This window comes from Antechinus flavipes, chromosome 3, assembly GCF_016432865.1.
Source record: "Antechinus flavipes isolate AdamAnt ecotype Samford, QLD, Australia chromosome 3, AdamAnt_v2, whole genome shotgun sequence".
Classification (NCBI taxonomy): domain Eukaryota; kingdom Metazoa; phylum Chordata; class Mammalia; order Dasyuromorphia; family Dasyuridae; genus Antechinus; species Antechinus flavipes.
In genome coordinates, this window is record NC_067400.1 from 290193863 (window position 1) to 290218387 (window position 24525).

Below are 24525 nucleotides of genomic sequence, written 5' to 3' on the forward strand. Positions count from 1 at the left end.
TAATATAGTATGAAATATCTTTGAGTACACATATAAAGATTCTCATGGGAATCATATGAATTCCAATTATAAAATTCTTTTTAATAGAAATATATATCTAAATTATGAGAGGCATTAATTTTCATGGTTGAGGATATATTAATATAATAAAAATGATAATAGTATCTAAGTTAATTTAAAGATTCATTGCCACATCAAATGACCAAAAGGTTATTTTTACCATAGTAGAAAATATACCAAAATTCATTTGGAGAAAAAAATCAATAATCTTCAGGGGAATAATGAAAAAATGTGAGAAGGAGGGGGACTTACCAGTATCAGATTTCAAGCTATGAGCTGACTATTTGATGACTAAATTTGTAATCATCAAAACTATTTGGAACTGCTTAGAAAATAGAGCTTTTTATCAGAGGAATAGATTAGTTACACATATACTGAAGCAAACAAAATCTATTGGTTCAGAATTAAATAAACCCAAAGATACAAGCCACACATCCTTTGATCAAAACTGTTAGAAAGTAGTCCAGAAGTGACCTGGCAGATAATAGTTTTAAACCAACATTTCACTTAATGTACTAAGATAAGCTTCAAATAGATATATAATCTAGATTCAAAGATCACATCATAAACAAATTAGAAGAACAAGGAGAAAAAAATATTATCTTTTATATCAGTAAGGGAAGAGAACATAGGATGGAAAAAAGAAAAAAAAAGTGCTTGTTAAATGAAAAAAATTAACAACAAAAAGGGACATTTCCATATCTGGCCAAGATATAGTCTAGTTTTGTGTGACTATACTTACTTCTTGTTAAGAAGGACTTTTTGTGGGAGAGAGTTGGGGTGCAATAAAGGTCAGTGATAGTAATGCTAAAAAAGAAAGGAAGAAAAGAAAGCCTGTGGATGAATTATTTAAAAAAAACTAGAGAAAAGCTGAAGTTCAGATGGGAATACTGGACAGTGTTTGAACTATGTTAAATTTGAAATCTACACTAAATGCCAAAGTGTACATAGTGGAAATTAATAACTTCTTTTTCTGACTTCAATGAGAGAGTCTGCTTATTTGACATTTCTAGTTTAGCATTGTAAAGATGAGGAAATTGTGAGAGACTAAATGCCTTATCCAAAGTCAGCAAGGTATGCTCTCTTTCATGTTGGAGCATTATTATTTGCTGGATGGAGTCATCCTCATCATACTTTGTAATCAAGAGAGCCTGGATCCACACTCTTGGTTTTTAGAAATCAATTTTAAATCCTTTCCTTCCTTGCATAGTAATGAGATTCCTAGAAGGGGAAATACCAGTGAAGAACTATTGCCTTGTCCATCTCAAAAGGCAGAATTGATAAAGACAAGGTGTGGGACTTATGAATTGGTATTGCCTTATTATAGGCAAGGTCAAAGAAAGGACCTTTAATTTTTGTTTGTTTGTTTGCTCCCATGTAGGCATGACAGCAGAACAGTTTGTTCCTGATGGACCCCACCTGAACCTATACAATTATGAAGAGAAACACTGGGATCACCTCATGGGTTGGCAACACTCAACCATGTATTTCTTCTTTGGACTCTCGGGATTGGTTGACATCTTGTGCTTTACCACCCATGCACTGCCAGTTTCCTTAAGCAAGATGATGCTCTCAAATGCCTTTTTTGTGGAAGGTAAGCCTGAGAGGGTTTTTTCCTTCATCCAAACTCATTATTAGGAATTATATACACATATGTGTGTGTGTATATGTATATTATACACACACACATATGTATATGTGAGTATATACACTTATATACAATCATATATTAAAACTGGAAGAGCTCTCTAACTTCTTAATTTTATAGATGAGGAAATACTTTGCCCTCAAGGAGAGTTATAGTTGATTTCTCAGTGCAGTCCTATGAGATAGGATGGCATTATTCAGTCCTACCTTTAGAGCTAGAAAGGGACCATATTTTGGTCTAATTCTCTCTTTTTATTTATGAGAAAACTGGCTCAGAGGTTACTTGTCCAAGGGCACATAGGGAGGAAATAATCAAATCAGGATTTGAACTCATGTGTCCTGATTCCACATTTAACTTTCTTTTAATTGCTATTGCTTCTTAATAATAGCTTTTGATTTTCAAAATATATGCAAATATAGTTTTCAATATTTACCCCTGAAAAACCTTGTGTTCCAAATTTTTTCCTTTCCTTCCCTTCCCCCCTTCCCTAGACCACAAGTAATCCAATATATGTTAAACATGTGTAATTCTTTTATATATTTCCATATTAATTGCTATTGCTTCTTTTTCATTTTTATTATTTTTTTTGAAGTGCTAATGTTACCTTTTTTGTATCAGTTATTTCCTGATAGGCACATATCTATTCAGTCATCCACTAGCAAACATCTATTAAACAACAACTTTGTGCTGTAGAAAAAAGATTAAAAATCAAACTTTTCTAATCCTGGAAGAGCTTCTGTTCTATCAGGATGGAAAAAAAAAACCAAACATGTACACATATAAGTGAACAAGAAATATTTATACACTGAACACATTTCTGGTAAGGAGGAGGAGGAGGAATGTGAATGAAGGAAAATTAGGAAAATGCTTTGTCTACTAGGCAGCCCTTGAGCTAACTCCTTTGGCTGGGAGTTAGTGATTCTAAGAAGTCCAGGTAAGGAGGGAGATACGTACAAGCTTGAAGGGAGGGTGGAGACTAGGCAATCTGAACCAAGAATGCTGTGTATGCAATAGAAGTCCAGTGTCAATCCTTCTTAGTAACTATGACAGTTAAATTGAATCAGTTAATCCATTTAGCACATGTGATGCCGTGGGAACCATTCTGTACCCATAGAGCTCCAACTTTCTACAAAGGGGAGAAAAGTGGTTTTTAAAAAAAATTACATGTTATCCTAGACTAGTATTAGAACATTGAAGTTCATCAGCAGATGCCTTTCTCAGTAACATTTTCATTTACATTATTGCCCTTGTTACATTACATTATTGCATTATTCTTTTAGACTGCTCTACTTGGTATTCAAAGCTTTCATAACCCGGCATCCTTCTATCTTTCCAGTTTTCTTACACTTTCCTCTATCATGATCTCTGATCCAGTGGAATTGACCTCTTGGTTGTTTCGATTGCCTTAAATACTTTCTCTCCTCTTCTCTGTCTACCAGCTTTCCTGGCTTCCTTTAAGCTTCAACTATTTTTTATTAATAACTTTTTATTGACAGAACCCATGCCAGGGTAAATTTTTACAGCATTATCCCTTGCATTCACTTCTGTTCCTATTTTTCTCCTCCCTCCCTCCACCCCCTCCCCCAGATGGCAAGCAGTCCTTTACATGTTGAATAGGTTACAGTATATCCTAGATACAATATACGTGTGCAGAACCAAACAGTTCTCTTGTTACACAGGAAGAATTGGATTCAGAAGGTATAAATAACCTGGGAAGAAAAACAAAAATGCAAGCAGTTTATATTCATTTCCCAGTGTTCTTTCTTTGGGTGTAGCTGCTTCTGTCCATCCTTGATCAATTGAAACTGAGTTAGGTCTCTTTATCGAAGAGATCCACTTCCATCAGAATACATCCTCAAACAGTATCATTGTTGAGGTATATAATGATCTCCTGGTCCTGCTCATTTCACTTAGCATCACTTCATGTAAGTCTCGCCAGTTCTCTCTGGATTCATCCTGCTGGTCATTTCTTACAGAACAATAATATTCCATAACATTCATATACCACAATTTACCCAGCCATTCTCCAATTGATGGGCATCCATTCATTTTCCAATTTCTAGCCACTACAAACAGGGCTGCCACAAACATTTTGGCACATACAGGTCCCTTTCCCTTCGTTAGTATCTCTTTGGGGTATAAGCCCAGTAGAAACACTGCTGGATCAAAGGGTATGCACAGTTTGATAGCTTTTTGAGCATAGTACCAAATTTAAGTTTCAACTAAAATCCCATCTTCTTCAGGAAACCTTCCTCAAGTCCTCAATTCCAGTTTCTTCAGTCTGTTTCATTACTTTCTATTTATCTTGGATGATCAGTTGGTAGTACCAGTGGCTAGAGTAATGAGCCTGGAATTAGAAAGACTCATCTTTGTGAGTTCAAATCCCCCCTTCAAGTATTTGCTCCCTATGTGATTCTGGGCAAGTCACTTAACCCTGTTTACCTCAGTTTCTTTTCTATAAAATGAGCTGGAAAAGGAAATGGTAAACTGCTTTAGTATTTTTGCCGAGAAAATCCCAAATGGAGTCACAAAGAATTGGACATAACTGATATGACTGAACAACAACATTTATACTGGATTTAGCTTGCGTTGCATATATTTGTTTGCATGTTGTCTTCCTATCACATTGTAAGCTCTTGGAGGATAGGGACTATCTTTCTTCTATTTTTTGGTGGGGCAAATCCAGTGCCATTGTTTTCATTGAATTGTGCTATCTTTCAGATTCATGCAAGCCTTCCCAGGTTCTCCTTAATTCATTATTGTCTATAAGACAAGAATATTCCCTTGCATTGATGTCATCTTTTTTTTTTCCATTCCCTCGTTGACAGATACTCACTTTATCTCCAATTTTGACTACCTTAAAAAACAAACAAAAACACCCCAAACCCACAAAAAACCTAAACCCAAACCCCAAACCAAAAAATCAAACAAAAATAAAAACACTGATAATAGTTTTGTACATCTTTCTTCTTCTCTTTCCCTTCTCTTCTTCCTCCTCTTTTTCTTTTTCCTCCCCCTTCTCCTTCTCTTCCTCCTCTTTTTCTACCTCGCTGAAAGTAATGAAGCATTTCAGCCTTTAGTAGAACCATAAAAAATCAGTGGTGTTCCACATGCCTTTTTTCCATCTCTTTGAGAAACACCTGAAATGAATGTGTCTGGAAGGCGGGGAAATTAGTCTCATTTATCTTGGAATCTCCCTCAATCACCAAACTTAGTTCTTTGCATGTACTTGTGACTTGTTTGCTAACTATAGCACTTTAGTTTTGCCCTGATATTATTATTATTATATCTATTTTTAGAGATAACATGAAGATGAAAAGAACTAATCAATAGTTACTACTCATAGCATCAAAGTTACAAGGGACCTTTTACTAGTCTCTTAGTCTACTGAGCTTTGGAGATTTTCTTTTATCTTAATTTTTGGAACTAGAATTTTCTTCCATTATCATATAATTGAAAAGGTAAAGAATTTTCTTTTCTAGATAGGATTTTTTTTTAAGTATAGGGAGTCAGAGTCAGCATCAGTGAAGTCAAAGTGTGGTCAATGAACTATTTCTTGATGAGACAAGACGGAAAAAAAAGGAATAAAAAGAAAGCATCATTAGATTTTAAAAATCCAGTATGAATGTATATGGCAGTGGACTGGAAATATAGCACACGAAGGTTGGATGGTGCATATGTGAAGTCAAGCTTCAAAAATACTTAGGGATTACCCCTGGCAACTCCTAATTCAGGTTCATCATATTTCAGGGCTGTTCTGTTTCTGCCATTTGACAATATCCAAAACTGGTTAAATGTGTATAAATTTACATAAGGGTTGAGTAAGTGTGTGTGTGAGTATTTATAAGAGACAGAAAGATACAGACATACATAATAGTGGCAAGAATGATAATGATGGTAATAATAACTGGCATTTATATTGCACTTTGAGGTCTGCAAAGTACTTTACACATGTGACTTAATTGTCACAACAATCCTGTGAGGTAAGCTCTCTCTGTCTCTATTTTTCTTTGTCTCTGTCTCTGTCTCACACACAAACCCCTTTGGTGGTAAAGCATTAACATGAGTTTTGGCTTCAATTCAAATGAGAAATGTCTTTCTTTCATTCATCAGGTTTTATCTTCTATTTCCACACGCATGGCCGGGCCATGCTAGACATATACATCCATCAGCTGCTTTTCCTGTCCGTCATTGGTGCAGCAATCTGTATATTCATGGAATTCTTCTTCCGGAGCAACATAGTTCTAGAGCTCCTCCGATCAAGCTTTGTCTTGCTTCAAGGAAGCTGGTTTTGGCAGGTAAGCCAGTGCTTTTATTTGCCAGAGGCAATATTTGCATATGGAAAAGGATGTCCTTAATGCAGAGAGAAACAAACCCCTTAGGGAACCTTGCCAGGTCAGGAAGAAACCCCTTCCTGGGGATTTACAGGGTTTCAGTTGGTATGCCCAAAGAGCTATAAAACTGTGTATACTCTTTGAACCAGCAGTGTCACTACTGGGTCTGTGTCCCAAAAAGAGCATAAGAGAGGGAAAAGCACCCTCATGTACAAAAATCTGATTTTTAGCAGATCTTTTTTTTGTGGCAAGGAATTGTTGAGTGGATATATATCAATTGAGGAATGGCTGAATAAGTTAAAATATTTGAATATAATGGAATATTACTGTTCTGTAAGAAACAATGAGCAGGCTGATTTCAGAAAAGCCTGGAAAGACTTACATGAATTGATACTGAGTGAAGTAAGCAGAACCAAGAGAATATTGCACACTGTAACAGCAAGATTATGTGATGAAAAACAGAATAGAGAAAAGAAAAACAGAAAAGGAAAACAAAACAAAGTAAAACATTGTTATATGCCCAGCAAAACATCAGGAAGGATTCAAAATATATAACAATAAATTATCCATTCAAGAAAGGATATATAATGGTAGAAAAAATTATATTCATGTGTGTCCATCTCTTCTTTACTTCTTTATAGGTTGTTATTTTGTTCTCTGCTATGAACTTTTTTTACTTTATTCTTTTTTACCTGTCATTCCCCTCTCTCAAGCAAGTTAGAGTTAACTACAAATATATTTATATATACATATACATATACATTTCACACCCATCCATAGACCTACACACATATAAAACACATCTATTTGTATAAATACATAGAGTAACATGTATACATATTTATATATACACATTTATCCATATGTAAACATTCATCTAAAACAATATTAGTGTGATTGACATATAATGTAGATTTGTCTCTGTAATGCCAGAGAAACTGAGGCAAAAAAAGAGATTAGAGAGTTTGTAATATTTTATTTGCGAGGGAGAGATTGTTCTGGGGGCATGCTGCCCCGAGGGCTGATGTCCAAAGCATCCAGCAGCTAATGGGTGCTTCCCATGAAGTATATTTGCACGTGGCTCCAAGCTACCAGGAGGTAGTCTGAGGCAAGGGCAGAGTCAGAGCACTAAGAGCAGGAAGGGACCATCAATCCAGTTCTGAGTGGGTGGGCGGTAAAACCATAAATTCTTGATGACTTAGGAGGAGTTAGGAGCCGGAAAGTCTGAACTCCCCCTTATCTTGAGTTTACATATTGACAATTTATAACCTTAGAGTAACTAGCCCTGAGGTATATATCAATCTTAATGAGCCAGAGGTGGGGGGTTGCAACTAAGGGGATTGAGGCAGAACAATTCAGGGAAATTGAGTCAGGACAATAAAAGGGAATTGTGGCATAACATCTCTTGATTAAAACTTTTTATTTTGACTTTAAGATCAATGATTGCTAAATACAGTTTTTTCCTAATAAATTCTTCTCCTGATCCCTGTTGTAGTGTCTGTGTGTGTCTCTTCTTTCTTCTCCCTGCTAACTCTTCTGCTTTAATTCTGTTCCTTAACTTGCCTTGCTATTACTTAATCTCCCCCTACCAGGAATCCCTCCCTTGTTTTCTTCCTTTAATTTCTGCTTCCCCCTCCATCCATCTCTCTCTTCCATTATTTCTTTTTTTTTTTTTATTTGAGAAAATGGTTTTTTTTTTTTAAAGTATAGCCTTTTATTTACAAGTTATATGCATGGGTAATTTTTCAGCATTGACCCTTGCAAAACCTTTTGTTCCAATTTTTCTCTTCCTCCCCCCACCCCTCCTCCAAATGGCAGATAGACTAATACATGTTAAATATATTAAAGTATATGTTAAATACAATATATGTATATATGTCCATGCAGTTATTTTGCTGCACAAGAAGAATCGGACTTTAAAATAATGTACAATTAATCTGTGAAGGAAAATAAAAATGCAAGCAGACAAAAACAGAGGGATTGGAAATGCTATGTAGTGGTTCACACTCATTTCCCAGAGTTCTTTCATTGGGTATAGCTGGTTCTATTCATTATTGAACAAATTCCATTATTTCTTAATAAATTTTGGGGGTGTTATACCCTTTATGATATATATATGTAATGTTGCCTATTTAAGCTATTCCTGATGTGAGTGCGTTTTCAGAACCATGAGTCCTCTTCCCCCCATTAATGCCTCTGTGTCTATTCTTCCTCTTCATCTCATTTGTATAACATGAATCCTATTTTTACCTTTTTGACTAGGTAGTTTTGCTTTTTAGAATCAGATCATACTCAACCTTGCCTCAATCTTTCTTTTAAGCTACCTAGTTGTTCATGTCAATCTTAAACATTTCCATTTCCATGTTAAAAAAACCCCACAATTTATCTGTTTTAAGTTTCTTGAAATTGATATTGGCTCTTATATACTTAATTTTCTATTGAGTTCAAATTTTGTTGAAAGTCCTGAAATCTGAAAGTTTGTTGGATGTCCATTTTTTTTCATTCAACATTGTGGATAATTTTGTTGGATACGATATTTTTGGTTGCAGGCCCAGTTATTTTGCTTACTGGTATTTATGATTCCAGGATCTGTGCTCTTTTATTGTGGTTGCTGCTAAGCAGTGTACAATTCTAATTGTAGCTCCAACATATTTGAATTTTTTTTCTAGTTAATTTCAAAATTTTCTCTTTGATCTGGAGGTTTTGAAATTTGGCAACAGTATTCCTATGTGTTTTCCACAAAGGATCTCTTTGAGATGGTGATTGCTGAATTTTTTCTGTTTCTGCTTTTCCCTTTTGATCTATCATTCTAGGACAGTTTTATTGGATTATTTCTTGCATTACTGATTCTTATTTTTTTTGGTCACAACTTTCAGACAGTTTATTATTTTTATATTTTCTTTCCTTAATCTGTTCTCCATATCTGTTGTTTTTCTTATAAAATGTTTTACGTTCTTCTATTTTTTTCATTCTTTATAATCTGTTTTGTTATTTCTTTGTCTTTTATAGCTTCACTGGCTTTTCCTTGCCCAATTCTAATTTTCAAAGAGTTATTTTCATCTTTAAGACTCTGTATCTCCTTTTTTAGTTGTTAACTCCCCCCCCCCCATAACTTTGTTTTTCTTGGTTGTTTTTTATTTTTATTTTTTTAGTTTTTCCTTAATGATTCTCATTTCACTTTTAAATTCTTTTTTGAGTTCTATAAATTCTCTCTGGGCAGGGAGCCATTTCATTTTTTTTTTTTTTTTTTTTTTTGGCTAAGGCAGTTGGGCTTAAGTGACTTGCCCAGGTCACACAACCAGGAAGTGTTAAGTGTCTAAGACCAAATTTGAACTCTGGTTCTCCCGACTTCAGGGCTGGTACTCTATCCACCACACCACCTAGCTGCCCTGCCAGTTCATTTTTTTAAAAAACAAGAAGTATTAGAATAAGCTCCTCTAATTGTGGAGTGGGAGGATAGTACTTCTAGCTTCATTTCAGCTCTCCCCACTGCCTTGGGAACCCCAAACGAAGAGCTTCCTCCTCCTGCAAATACTTCATTTTTCCTCTGCTTCTGCACTCACCAAATGTGCTGGTGCCTTCTTGTCCAGGGATACATCTCAGTATCACGACTAGGTCTGGCATTTCTAATCAGTAGAGATTCCCTCAGGCTTCCAAGACTCCTAAATCTGCCGACAGTCTCAGAGAGGTGAAAGTTTCTCTGGTTCCTGCTGAGGCTTCAACCAAACCCAGTTATCCCCAGAGGTCCTCACTTGGTGTTTGTGTGGAGCTAGCCTGAAATTTTTGCACTTTATACTAGTGAATCCCTGGCCTGGAGACTTTCTTGGGATCTTTTAGGTTGTGCCTGGAGTGCACTGTTCTGCCTAAAGTCTTTGATTTTCACCAGTCTGCATTCTTCCTGAGGCACAGATTTGTTCTGTTTGTGGGAGAAATCTGAAGGACTCTGTTCTGCCTAAAGTCTTTGATTTTCACCAGTCTGCATTCTTCCTGAAGCACAAATTTGTTCTGTTTGTGGGAGAAATCTGGAGAGCTTGAAATTTGCTGATTTTAATCTGCCATCTTCCTAGAAATCTCCAATTCAAGACCATTCTAATAGAGTTGAGGTAGAAAATGCCATCCACATGCAGAAAGAGAATTATGGAGACTGAATGCTGATGGAAGCATACTATTTTCACCTTTTTTGTTTGTTTGTTTGCATTTTTTTCTCATAGTTTTTTCCTTTTGTCTGATTTTTCTTTCACAATATGACTGATATGGGAAATGAATTATATATATATATATAACTTGCTGTCTTGGGGAGGAGGAGAAAAAAAGTTGAAACTCAAAATCTTACAAAAATGAATGTTGAAAATATCAATACATGTAATTGGAAAAATAAAATTCTGTTGAAATTTAAAAAAAATAAAAAGAAAGCAGTTCCTATTTATAAGGAATTTACAATTTAATAGAAGAATGAAAAAGTCCAGGTGATTATTTCTTTGTATTCTGAAAACCAATTTAACTAACTTCAGAAAAAGTTCCTCATCAGACTGATCATTAGGTGACAAATTTTTCAGGTAGACAAACTTTTAAAAAGATTATTGATTTTTGTTGTTTTCATGTCATCTTCATTTCAGAATATTGTTATTCTGTTATTCAGCAAAATATTCTTATAACATGTATTTTTAAAAAAATAATTATAACTTTTTATTGAGAGTACATATCATGGGTAATTTTTTACAGTATTATCCCTTGCACTCCTGTTCTGATTTTTCCCTTCCCTCCCACCACCCCCTCCCCTAGATGGCAGGCAGTCTTATACATGTTAAATATGTTATAGTATATCTTAGATGCAATATATGTGTGCAGATCTGTACAGTTCTCTTATTGCACAAGAAGAATTGGATTCAGAAGATAAAAATGATTTGGGAAGAAAAACAAAACCGCAAACAGTTGGGAAATACATCATTTCCCAGTGTTCCTTCTCTGGGTGTAGCTGATTCTGTCCATCATTGATCAATTGGAACTGAATTAACATGTATTTTTAAAAGCAATTGAGTCTTAGTATATATAATATTCTATACTTTAAACTCCTCACCTCTGTAAAGAGGACCTCTTGAAGATAGAATACTAAGTTGGAACAGAATTGAGATTTGTATAGAGTAAGTACTCATAATGACAAAATTAGAAATGATATAGATATGCATATATAATAAAGAACACATTAATGACTAACATACCTACACATAATTACAGGGAGGTGGAAAAATGATACATAAATCTGAACTAATTAAGGGAAGAATTCCTGGACTGCATTTAATTTACAGAAATTACTGATATGGGCCGAAAGATGCAGACAAAAGTCAATTCACTGAAAACTTTATGGTTGAGTTATGAGTTTCAGTTTTACGAGTGATAAATAATAAGCAAATATGGGAGACTTTGGGAGCAGGTAGATGGTACTGTTAAGTCAACAAGAAGAATGTGACAATTTGGACAGAAAAGTCTGTTGATTGAGAGGTGGAGGAAGTAGAGACTGGGAAGAAAAATACTAGAGTTAGTGTTATTCTGAAGGAAAAAAATCAGTCATTCAAATCTGTCACTAGTAAGCATTTATTAATTAAAACCAACAAAAACCATCCCTGCCCTCAAGGAATTTACATTCTTCTCAGTGGAGAAATGTACATGTATAATTACATATAAATCATATACAAAATAAATATAGGATAATTTTTTAGGGGTGTGGGAGGTAGCAATAGAGCTGGACTTTGAAGGAAGTTTGAGAGAAAAAGATAAGAAGAAGGCAGGAATGAAGTGCTGTCCCAACTAGATAGTGTAGTCATAGAGCACCAGTTCTTTTTGAGAGATCCTAATTCAAATCAGGCCTCAGACACTTACAAGCTGTGTGATCTTGGGGCAAGTAAATTTTAAATCTTGCCTCCCTCAGTTTTTTCAATTGTAAAATGGGGATCATAATATCACCTATGTCCCAGAGTTGATATGAAGATCAAATGAAATAATAATTATAAAGCACTTACCATAGAACCAGGTATATGGTAAACATTATATAAAAGTTAGCTATAATAATTAGAGGAGGAGAAGGAAGAGGATTATTATTATAGGGGTAGTAATAGCACTTACCTCCCTGTGAGGATCAAATGAAACAATATTTGTAAAGAGTTTAGCACAGCACCTCGTACATACTAGGTGCTTAATAAATGCTTACTCTTTTCCCTCCCTCAGATAATTGAGTGTTGGTGAATTTTTTCAGCTTAATTGGCAGTGTGTTTTCGCCAGGAAACTTAAATACAGGAATTTTAGAGATGGAATATAATGTAAACAAATATTGTATCAACTAAATGATTAAGTTTGGAAAAGAGTGAATACTGGACTAATTTTAAGTCTTCTGCCAATCAGCAAAGGCAGACTGTATCCTTTTGATGTTTATTATTAGTAAAAAGTTGTTTGACTTTCCGATGCAACAGGAAATTTTTTCAGGTTTATTATGGATGTATTCACTTTCCTTATGCTATTCTTCATTTCTTTCAGTGATTTTTATTAACTTTAAAAACAAATACTTTTATTGAGTCATAGTCTCATCTTCCTGCCAAAATAGATATAAACACTGTCCCTTTGTTCCTCTGCCCAATCCAGAAGTGTCCTGGAGCTTCTGCCCCTCTCAGGCATGTGGTAGAAAAGTTTGTTGGCTATAAATAGCAATGCAAGTGTATTTCTGTATTGGTAGAGAGAGTTTTCTCATCCAGAGTTCCCTCTGCCAATGAAGCCACAAGGCTGCCCTTTCCTCTCCCACATATGGATTACAGAAATTTTGTTTTCATTAGTAGTAAAAATATAGACATTCTCCATTACAGCACTGGTTCCCTAGAAAGGATGATTCTTTTTTCTTCCTTTTTTCCTCTTCTCCTCTCCTTCCTTCTCTTTTCTTTCCCTTCCTTCCTTCCTTCCTTTGTTCCTTCATTCCTTCGTTCCTTCATTCCTTCTTTTCTTTCTCCCTCCCTCTCTTTCTTTTTTCTCTTCCTTCCTTTTCTTTTCTTTTTTTCTTCCTTCCTTTCCTCTTCTTTTCTTCCTTCCTTTCCTCTTCTTTTCTTCCTTCCTTTTCTCTTTCTTTCTTTTTCTTTCTTTCTTTCTTTCTTTCTTTCTTTCTTTCTTTCTTTCTTTCTTTCTTTCTTTCTTTCTTTCTTTCTTTCTTTCTTTCTTTCTTTCTTTCTTTCTTTCTTTCTTTCTTTCTTTTTTCTTTCTTTCTTACATTTAGAAGTATCAGCATCTAATACAGTATTTCTGTTGATTGTTATGATTGTCATATTCTTGTTATGCTCTGTTATGCTTACTAATTGATTAAAATGCTTCTTCAGGATAACTCCACTTCTTTCCTCATCCTCTATTTCCTCAGCTTTTTCCATATTATAAAAATTTCCATATTATAAGCTAAGTTCTAACAACTCCCTGAATATATTATATTTCAAGCATATACATTTGAAATGATCTTTTGGAGTAAGACCTCTCTGTGAAGCAAGGCAGCAGAGAATACTAAAAACAAAGCTTATAAATCTTAAAGTGCTATATAAATGCTAGCTATTATTATTCCACTTGTAAATAATTGGGAATTGATTTTGGAGAATAGATTTATGTCTATGTTGGCAGGAAGAATACAATTCAATTGTGTTTTCCTAAAGGAAAAAAAAAGAACTTGTATTCTGCTTTCCTATAGAGAACATGTCATCTGAATTTTGTAGAATAGCACAGGGACAAAGATGTAAGACACTTGCTAAACTGTACCTTATCTTTGATTGTAATGACTTTGCCTCCTACAGTTCCATGACTTTAAACTTATGGACATCTTTAAAATAAAGAGACAAGAAAAGGGAGTTCTTTTAGCATTTTTATTGTAGCTTTGTATTAGTACCGCCAATGGGAAGGAAATATCTATAAGACCATTGGTTCTATTAACAGACTTAGAAAAGCACAGGTGACCCATACATACTCTCCTTTGACATATAAAGGATGCATTTAATTTAATTCTGTGAACATTGACCATCCAAGAGCCACAATGGAATTACAAAGATGAAAATGAAAAAGCTCCTCCCTCAAAACAGTATTAAGATTATATTTGTTGATGAGTCCATATTTCCTGAAATTCTGCTCTTGGACCAAAGAGGAAATCTGAGATTGTTTTCAAGCATTCATGTTGTAATCTTTTAATATTTTCCTTTCCTCTACAAATGTCTAGACTGGTTTCTTTTTTTACCTGATGACCATATCAAATAATAACTTTGAAATATTTGAGGTCTTAAAAAATGCATTGCATAACCAGGACTAAAGGAAGCATGCACATTATCAGAAAATGAAGGCCTCAGCTGCAGCTTTTCTGAAAATCCACCTGTGAGAAAAATGTTCAGTTCTGGAAAATTTGTTGTTGCTTAGTTGGTACACTTTCTCTTGTATATGAATACTCTATACCAGAAGCTTTATCTTCATCATGTGCTTGCCTTAGCATCTCTGTTTTTCAAGATTCTTTTTAAGATGCCGCAGTGTCTAGGGAGTTCATGGCTATACTTGCAATCTTTACAGACAATGGTACATTCACACACATAGGACTCAGAGGTTTAGAGATTATCTAGACCAGATATTTTTAACCTTTTTGCATGTTCCAATTCCCTGCCTCCCTTGAATCATCCCATCTACCTCTGCTCCTACTGTAAAGATATAGTGATGGTTAGTGATCCTTTTTCACAATAAAATTTTAAAATCAAGTGTATACACACACACACACACACACACACACACACACACACACATATGTATATATAGGACCACAAAGGGATTTATGAATCAGGAAACTGGGCCTCTGGGCAGAGGTATTGTGTGAGTGAGTGTGTGTGTGTGTGTGTGTGTGTGTGTGTGTGTGTGTGTGTGTGTGTGAGAGAGAGAGAGAGAGAGAGAGAGAGAGAGAGACAGAGACAGAGAGAGACAGAGACAGAGACAGAGACAGAGACAGAGGGGGGGAGAAAGAGAGAGAGTGGGGGAAGATGTTAACAGGAGGTGGAGATCTTCTATGAGCTCTTCCTTCTTTTTTCTTCCTACCATTTGATAATATCCATCATCCTCCACAAAATACTTCAATAGGTCTCCATCATACATTATATAAATGGATAGGTTTGGGAAAGAAGTCGGTGGCAGATTGATGTCTATCTGATTTTCTTTATAACATAAACCTGAGATGCTATATCACATTCCTTCTTGTTGTCCTCCTTCCTCCTTTCATAGAAGGTAGTATTAGGAGGCAAATTCTCATTTTCCAGATACCAAAGACCAAACAGTTGGTGCTTTTGAGATGGGAGATGTAGATTATTGTCCATCAGATGACTTTTCTTTTTAAAATTTAATTCCTTTTCAATTATTGAATATTTATTTCTTTCCCTTTCATTTTTCCCTTAACCAGTGAATTAAAAAAGGAAAGAAAGGAAAAGGAATACATAACCTTGCATCATATAGGCATACTCGGGTTAAACAAGTTCCCACAGTGGTCACATTGAAAAAAGTGTTTCTCATTCTGTTTATTAGTTCATCATCTCTCTGTCATGGAAATTGTATTCTTTATCATCAGTCCTCTGAAATCAGATTTCCCAACTTCTTATATGGAGTCATGGGAACTGAAATCACTTGTCTTATGTGAGTTCCTATTATTAAGAGACCTGCATCTCCTTTTTAATGATGGGTGTGTTGAATCATGGGATTGAAGCCTTCCAGCTGTTCTGCTTGGTGGCTTAGGTTGATGTATTGCTTCATCAGAGTTGAGTTTCTCTGCCTTTCCTAAGCAGATACTTGATGTCATCTCTGTTACTAATTGGAATTAGAAGGATGAGGCCCTTAGATCTCTCTGTTAACTCCCTACCTCTGACACAAAGGTCTTTTCCTTCCTAGCATTATTGAGAAACACAGAATCAATGGACATAATGCCCTCTGTAAAACCAGAAAATATTTCTGATATTTTATTCCTTTTTAAAAGTGTGGTTTCTATATTATCAATTGACAAATGAAAAATTTAAATAATTTGCTGATTATTTTATCTCCATGATCCCAAATAACTGCATGGTTGAGGGTTTTTTGTTTGTTTTTGTTTTTTTCCCACTGAAGTGATTAGTTGTTGGTGACATAGACACAAACCAAAAAACAGTTATGGTGTGATGGAACAATAATGAATATGGTTTATAAGACTTGGATTCACATTCTAGCACCTGCTAGCTAATTCTGGGCAAGTCAACTATTCTTCCTGAATCTCTTTTTTTTTTAAATGGTGGATAATCTTATTCGTAATACCCACCTTACAGGATTCTAAGGAATGTACTTTTTCTTTTTCTTCCCCCCCAAACTGTTAAAGAACCACATAAATGTGATTAATTATAGTCTCAAAAGACCTGCTTCTCCATCCCTTTTTGCACTTAGTAAGAAGGAGTTTCTGAGTAGAAAGAAGGCCAAAGGCTAACATATGACTATGTCTATATGAATCTAGTGAATTGGTTCATGATGCAACTCAAAAGGTCAGTGTTGTTCACCATAGCAGTCACCCTCTCAGAACTGCCATACATAAGCAATCTTTGAGACTGCAGTCTTAAATTCTATTTATAGTGCTGGGCTCTTGTGTGTGTGTGTGTGTGTGTGTGTGTGTGTGTGTGTGTGTGTGGCAATTGGGATTAAGTGACTTGCTCAGGGTCACACAGCTAGTAAATGTTAAGTATCTGAGGCTGGATTTGAACTTAGCCCTCCTGACTCATAGGCTGGCACTCTATTCCTTACATTATCCAGCTGCCTTACTGAAGTCTTTGGATATCCATGTCTTCATGTAAGTCATGTAAGTCACAGAGAAAATTGTTTAGGTAATACAAGGGAGAGCACCCTTTACTCTGACTTAACCAGCTTAATTAGAATTCTTGGAGAACAACTGGATGAATTGTGTAGGTAAAAAGAGAGCACAAATAATGGATGCAATAGCGAACAATGTAAATGGAAACAATGATAGCAAAACTAAATTGAGTGCTATGTAGTTATAAGGACTAAGAAAGGTGGTCACAGAGAAGAGATGAGGAAAAAAGAACCTTCCTTCCTCCTTGGCAGAAATGGGCACCTGTGGGTAAAGAATGCTGCATCTCACATTATATACTTCAACAGTACTATATAATGGTCAATTCTGATGGACGTGGCCCTCTTCAGCAATGAGATGAACCAAATCAGTTCCAATAGAGCAGTAATGAATTGAACTAGTTATACCCAGGGAAAGAACTCTGGGAGATGACTATGAACTACTACATAGAATTCCCAATCCCTCTATTTTTGTCCACCTGCATTTTTTATTTCCTTCACAGGCTAATTGTACACTATTTCAGAGTCCAATTCTTTTTGTACAGCAAAATAATGGTTTGGTCATGTATACTTATTTTGTATTTAATTTATACTTTAACATATATAACACGTATTGGTCATCCTGCCATCTAGGGGAGGGGGTGGGGGGAAGGAGGAGAAAAATTGTAACAAAAGGTTTGGCAATTGTCAATGCTGAAAAATTACCCATGATATATCTTGTAAATAAAAAGATATTTTTTAAAAAAGAATAAATCACCAGTGGTCAGAATGAAAAAAAAAAAAAAGAATGCTGCATCTCCTGTCAAACGTGTTCTAACAATTTAGGGGTGTTTCCTGAATTTCTCTTTTTCTCTTTCTTATTTATTCCTTGTGATATGGAATGGTTCTCTGGGTTCAGGAGGGTGGAAGGACAAATTAGAAAATAAAGGTGACATAAAAATTGATTTAAAAATTTAAAAAAATTAAAGTTAAAAAAGGATAAAGGGGGCAAAAAAGCTAACTTAAAAGATCTGATCAGTACACTGGGAGGTTTGCTCATTAATTATCTAGACAATGATTTTTTTGTGGCTGTTTATTTTTAGATCATTCAGTTTAACCCCCTTAGTGTCCCTGGGCTCTGACTCTTCTCTCCATTCATTATTTTCCTTAGAAACCTCATCTGTAATTTAGCTTGTCTGTGTGGCTGAAACCCCAAATTCCCAGGTCCACCCATGCCTCTCTTCCTTCAAGCTGGTCTTGCATTTTCAGCTCTTGATAGGTCATCTTCATTTGATTTTTCCCATTTTCAACTCAGACTCAGTTTAGGATCCTAGGAATATAGATCTCTTTTATGGAAAAGACATCAAAGACCATCTATATTCTCCTCTCATTTTATAGAGAAGGAAATTGAGGTCTAGGGGAGTTAAATGATTATCCAGTGTCACAAATCCAAGGCTTCAAGCATGTGCTTTGATTGGGTCCTCTGATTCCAGGGTAAGGGTTCTTTTTCTTTCCTCCATCATGGCTGTCTATATCACATTATATAAAAATGAATTTATTTCCTCCCTCAGTTGACTCACCTTGCTAATTTCCTGTTATGTGTTAAGCACAGACTTAAACTTTAGAGTCATCCAATTGATTCTTCCCCCATTTTTCCTATTTCAGTTTTCTCAGGAGGCTTTCCCAAGAGAATGAGACAAACCAGTAATACATTAAACACTAGGCCTTTATTAAACTCATTGCTATAATTTTTTTAGTTTTTTAAAAATAATTTATTTAGAAAAAATAGAAAAGATATTCAGAATCATACAGGGAGACAAACAAGATATTTAAAAAAGATTTTGTCAGATTTGTAGCCACTTTTTGAAAGATGAAATAGAAATAACAAAACCTTACATTCAGCAATAGATTAGTCATCATTTTATTTCTGATTAAGAATGTTTCTGTAAATAGTTTGAATGTTTAAAAATAAGAAAATACATTTTTGAGCTTTCTTTTTTCTTATTTTTAAAATTACTATAATTTTATGATAATATTTTAAAGTTTCCTTCTAAACTTTTAACTTTCCTGTTACTTGAGGGTATTTACATCTTTGAGGGTATTTACACAATCTGTGGTCAAATCATATTATTTCCATTTTCCCAATATCTGTAAGTAGCCTAGAAGCAGTTGGGCCTGGAATCAGGGAAAACTGAATTCAAATCCAGCCTCAGAAACTTCCTAGCTCTGTGACCCTCATGTAACTACTCTGTCTCAGTCTCCTTAGCTGTAAAATAGAGATAATAATGGTACCTATTTCCCAAGGTTATTATGAGATCAAATGGAATCATATTTGTAAAGCATGAAGCACCTTGTATGTGGCATATAGGAAGCACTTGTTAATGCTTGTTTCCTTCCTTTCTCATTTATATAGCTACCACCTAATAAAGGCCCTTATTACTCCTCACTTGAACTATTACAGCAGTCTTCTCACTGATCTCTCTGCCTCAATTCTCTACATGCTCCAAAACTTCCTCCACTCTACTGCCAAAATGATTTTCCTAAAGAACAGATCTGATTAATTATTGTTATTCAGTCTTGTCTGACTTTCTATGTCCCCATTTGGGGTTTTCGTGGCAACTAGAGGAGTTTGCTATTTCCTTCTCCAGCTCATTTTTCAGATGAGGAAACTGAATTATTAGGGATTAAGGGTCACACAGGATCACACAGCTAGTAAGTAGTAATGCTCTATCCACTGTGTCATCTAGCTGCCCCCGACTATGTTATCCCTTTCCAAAACAACTCTAGTAGTTCCCTATATCTACAGGATAAAATATCGAGTCTTCCATTTGGCATTTCAAGTCCTTCTTAATCCAGTTACTTATTACTTTTGCAGTCTTATCTCTCACCCCCTTCCACATACTGTACCATCTGGCTTTCTTCTTTGGCCTGACTCCATTTCTTTGCATTGTCTGTACTTGATGCTCCTGAATGCTTTCCCCCTTTTACCTTTTTCCTCTAAGTTTCCCCAGCTTCCTTCAAGACTTATCTCAAATCCTGCCCTTGGCAGAAGACCTTTCTCAGGCCTTCTCCTCCCTTCTTCCCAGTGCTTTCCTCTTTGAATACCTTCCATATTTACTGTAGGCATCGTGTATGTACATTTTTTTGATGGTGGTTGTCTCCCCCTCAAAAAAATAAGCTTCTTGAGGGCAGAGACAATGTTTTTGCTTTTTTTTTTTTTTTGTATTCCCAGTACTTGGCACAGTGCCTGGAATATAGTATATACTTTTCAAGTGCTTGTTGAAATAATATTGTAATGACAATCAACTGTGAAAGTCTTAGCAACCCTGATCAGTGCAGTGATCCAAGAAAATTCCAAAGGACTCATTTTGAAAAATGCTATCCACCTCCAGAGAGAGAACTGATAAATTTGGAGTACAGATTGAAGCATATTTTCTCTTTTATTTTTCTTGTCCTTTTTTTTTTCTCAATATGGCTAATAGGGAAATATGTTTCCTAGGATTCCACATGTATAATGGATGTTATATTTTTTGCCTTCTATATGTTTGGGTCAGAGACTGGAGAAAATAAGAGAATATGGAACTCAAAATTTAAATAAAAATGCTTGCTGACTGACCTACAGACTTTATGAGCTGCAGTTTCTTTATATGTAAAAAGAAATTTGTAGGTGATTTCTTCTTCATTGTGGCTGTAAATCCTGGGAAGTGTGAGAGGTATCATGGTGCTGCTCCCTTACAGCACCAGCCTTTATTTATGTGCTTTAGGAAGCTTGTATGCCAAGTTATTGGGAAGAATAAAAGGCTCCTTTTTGTAAAACTGTAGCTATCAGGGTTCTAGAATGGTTGGCTTGCCATTAAGCCTGAAACTATACTTAAAACTCCACCATCCTTATTGTGGATCTTATGGCTTTTGTGATGATTACTGTTTTCCATTACAGATTGGCTTTGTATTGTATCCTCCTAATGGAAGCCCTGAATGGAATGAAGCGGATCATGGCAATATGCTGTTTCTGACCATGTGCTTTTGCTGGCATTATGCATTCACCTTTTTCATCCTGGGTGTGAATTATGCTTTTATCACCTGGTAAGTGAATCCCTAATTGATCATTAGGGATCAGTTCTATAGATTCTGAGGTATATAGAAGCTTAATGGTACTGAATTCTAATTCATTTAGAGGGCTTTTGGCATTTAAAATAAAAGTCAAGGAAAAGGAAAGCTGACCCAATATTTTTTTGCAGACAATAACATTGCTGGTTAGAAAAGGTAGAAAGGACTCATGGAAGTAAGCCTCTGGATGCCATGCTAAGGAGTTTAGACTTTTTGGTAGGCAATAGGGAGCTAAGAAAGACCACAGTTATATGGAACCCAGAAATATTTATCAGGTACACAAAATCATAAGGAGAAGAGGTCATTCCTACTCCTTTTTCCTTTAAATATTATTACTTGGCTGAGCTATCAGTTAACAATCAATCAATCAATAAACTTTTATTAAGTACTGACTGTGTGTCAGGCACTGGAGATAAAAAAAAAAGGCAAAAGTTAGTGTTTGCACAAAATTCTCTGGCACATGATTTCAGTTGATCTCTACTCATTTCTATGAATTAATACAAATTTTACTATTCTCATTTTATAATGGGAAAATTGAACCTCAGAGAGATTAAATAATTTGCTTATGATCATAAGGTCTTGAAGAATTAGAGAACTTTATATTAGGTGAGATTAATTTATATTTAGTAAAGTACTTTATTAGTAAAGTGCTTAACGCACTTTTGTTTTTGTTCAGTAGTTACAGGCATATCCTTCTCTTTATAATTCCTTTTGGGGTAAAAGTACTGGAGTGATTTACCACTTCTTTTTCCAGCTCATTTTACAGATGAGAAAACTGAGGCAAATAGAGTTAAGTGACTTGTCTAGGATCACACAGCTAGTAAGTATGGGATTTGAACTCAGAATTCCAGGTTAGGTGTTTTCTCCATTGCATCATCTAGCTGCCCTGCCTAGCACATAGTAGGTACTTAATTATTTGTTTATTGAATTGAATTGAAAAATTACACAAATAAAAAATTACACAAAAATTGACTATTGTTGGCCTTATTTCATAAAAGCTAATATATGTTTTGTGTTATTAAATTGGAAAGAAACTATTTGCTATTATAAATGTAAATAAAAGCCAATTATAAGAATTTTAACAAAGCTACTTGTATACAAGAACAGACCATAATATGGTAAGGTGCAAAGAAAACTTTACTAGATGTCAGAAAAATTGAGTTTGTGGCTCAGATCTCCCATTGATGATACCTCCCATCTTCCAATATTATTGTATGATTTTAGGAGCACCATATTATATTTGGATCACATCTAGTGTCTCTGAGCCTCATTTTCTTGATATTGTAATAGGAGGAGGCTGAGCATAATGATGCCCAAAGTCTCTTCTAGCTCTACCAATCTTTATGTATCTGTATGTTATTTATGTATGTGTAGTTATTCAGGAGATCAGGAAAAGAAAAGGGCTTGAAGTAGTTCCAAGAATAGCTTCTACCTAGAGAGGCCAGGTGAAGCATTTATATAGAAATAATAATTGAAGTTATGGGAAAAATGTGATCACCTGAGGAGACAGCATAGAAAATCAAGAGATGATCGATTACAGACCATTTTTAATGAAAAGGGGAAGAGGATGAGGAGTAAGCCAGGAAGACCCAGAATTAGAAAGATAGGTAATGAAATGACTAGAAAGGCCAGGGAGGGAAAAGCTACCACAAAGGAGGAGGTGGAAAAATAAAAATGATTTTTCAACTGTATGCTATTTTACTCTTTCAATTTGCAAAGTTAAGATTTTACTGTGTATTTAATTCTCATTTCCCTTGATATGATTCATAATTCCCCTAATTCAAACTTGTTTAGCTATGTCTAATAATGAACTATTTTTTCTTCTCAGGTTAATTAGATCAAAAATTAAGAAGACCTTTCCTTCTGACATGAGATTGCTGAAAAATGTTGAACGAGACCAAGAATCAGAAGAAGAAATATAATTTCGTTAGGTATCCCTACTTTTACAGTTAGACTTCTTACCCTTAGATTGATATCCACAGACATAGTTTATCTATGTTTGTGCTATTTTTCTTGTTCTTCCTTATGTGACTAGCCTTGTAAAGGGCAATCTCCAAGATAGTTTATCTTGTCCTTTTATACAACTGATCCTGTAAGGGTCTCATCATCTTCATCCATCGTGCTATATTCTCTCACCTTGCTAAAGAATCTACATGTGATATTTTTAAGCCCAGGTGTACATTTGGAGAATGGTTCACTTTGCACTTTAATCATGGAATTAGAGGATTGAGTGGATTTCCCTAATGTTTGATATTGTACGTGAAAAAAAGATGCAAGTTATTTTTCCTTGACATGGGCTTAGATTATCTGAATTATAACTTTTAAATATTTGTAACTTATTAAATATAGGATTTAGAGGAAAAATGGTATAGTGGGTTATGTACTGGCCTTATAACTTTGAACAAAGTCACTTAACCCCTGGGTGCCATAGGAAATTCTCTAAGGCTGTGATAGATAGTGCTTGGTAGAGGGAGCTTCCTTACCTGATAGTGTCCTATACAAATGAAATCACAGGTGGTCCAGGCACAATATGCTGTTCTTAAACTCACAATTAATATGCCTTCATGCAAATGGGGTAAATGTGTTTCAGAGTAGAGGCTTTGCATCTTTCTTGCTAGTGATCCTCCCAATTTCTTATCTGGAGTAGCACTTGATCTGGACATCTGTTGGTGGTAGCCCAGACTCAGCAAAGATAATATGACATTTCCAAATAACAACTGTACAGGCTGATTTGTTTAAATTTATATATGTGATTAAAAATATTTAGCCTACATGGTCTCTATTTTTATCTCTTTTCTTAGTAGTCTTTATCTTTAAACCAGTTGCATCAGAAGAGTGGTCTGAAAGCAATCTGAGGGTGGATAAACCTTCCTTAGTCAGTCTAGTGCTAGAGCTGGACTGTATTAACTTGTGAAGGGTTAGGTAAGCATGTTAATGAAGGAGAGATTTTACTTTTATTTAATCTTCACATTGCCATGATATTCAAGAAATGGAACCTTTACACTTCACGCCACTCCCCAAAGCATCACCTTGCCATGGAGATGTTCTCTGATTCAGGTTTTCTTTCTGGTTAGATTGATGATAGGCTCAGAAATCCATTATGGACAAGAGGAAAAATCCCATGGAGCACCTTGAAGATGTGAGCCCGGACCTTGAACCAATCTGAAAGGCAGATTGATGATCAGAACGAGCAATGACTTCAGGGTCCTGGATTCTGATCCCAGCTGTGGTGCCATAGTTGGGTGATTCCTTTCTGAGCCTCAAGTCTCTGCTCCAGAGAACGGAGGGTGAACAGACCAAGGGTGTCAGACTCCTATAGAAATGAGGGCCACAGGACCATACATAAGGATTTCTGTAGACTACATGTTGATTTAGAACACCACATATTAGCATTATGTTCTATTATATTTTTATTTTTGTGAAATAATTCCAGTTAGATTTTAATCTGATTCAAGCTGTGCTCTTCATTGTTTGATACCTTTGGACTAATGCTCTCTAAGCTTCCTTCCGGCTTCAGAACTGATTGAAGCATGTGGTGTT

General features: G+C 35.3%; 1 protein-coding gene across 2 annotated transcripts in view; it reads left to right on the top strand.

The window, feature by feature from the left end:
- The window catches only part of TMEM45A (transmembrane protein 45A), an 80018-nt gene extending 56262 nt beyond the window's left edge, over positions 1 to 23756 (top strand). For both annotated transcript variants that reach the window (XM_051985191.1, XM_051985192.1), the window contains exons 3-6: positions 1442 to 1654; positions 5822 to 6006; positions 20816 to 20961; positions 22814 to 23756. In XM_051985191.1, coding sequence (XP_051841151.1) covers positions 1442 to 1654; positions 5822 to 6006; positions 20816 to 20961; positions 22814 to 22907 — 638 coding nt within the window. In that variant the 3' untranslated portion in view covers positions 22908 to 23756. The remainder of the gene's footprint in view (positions 1 to 1441; positions 1655 to 5821; positions 6007 to 20815; positions 20962 to 22813) is intronic.
- Positions 23757 to 24525: the final 769 nt, after the last annotated feature.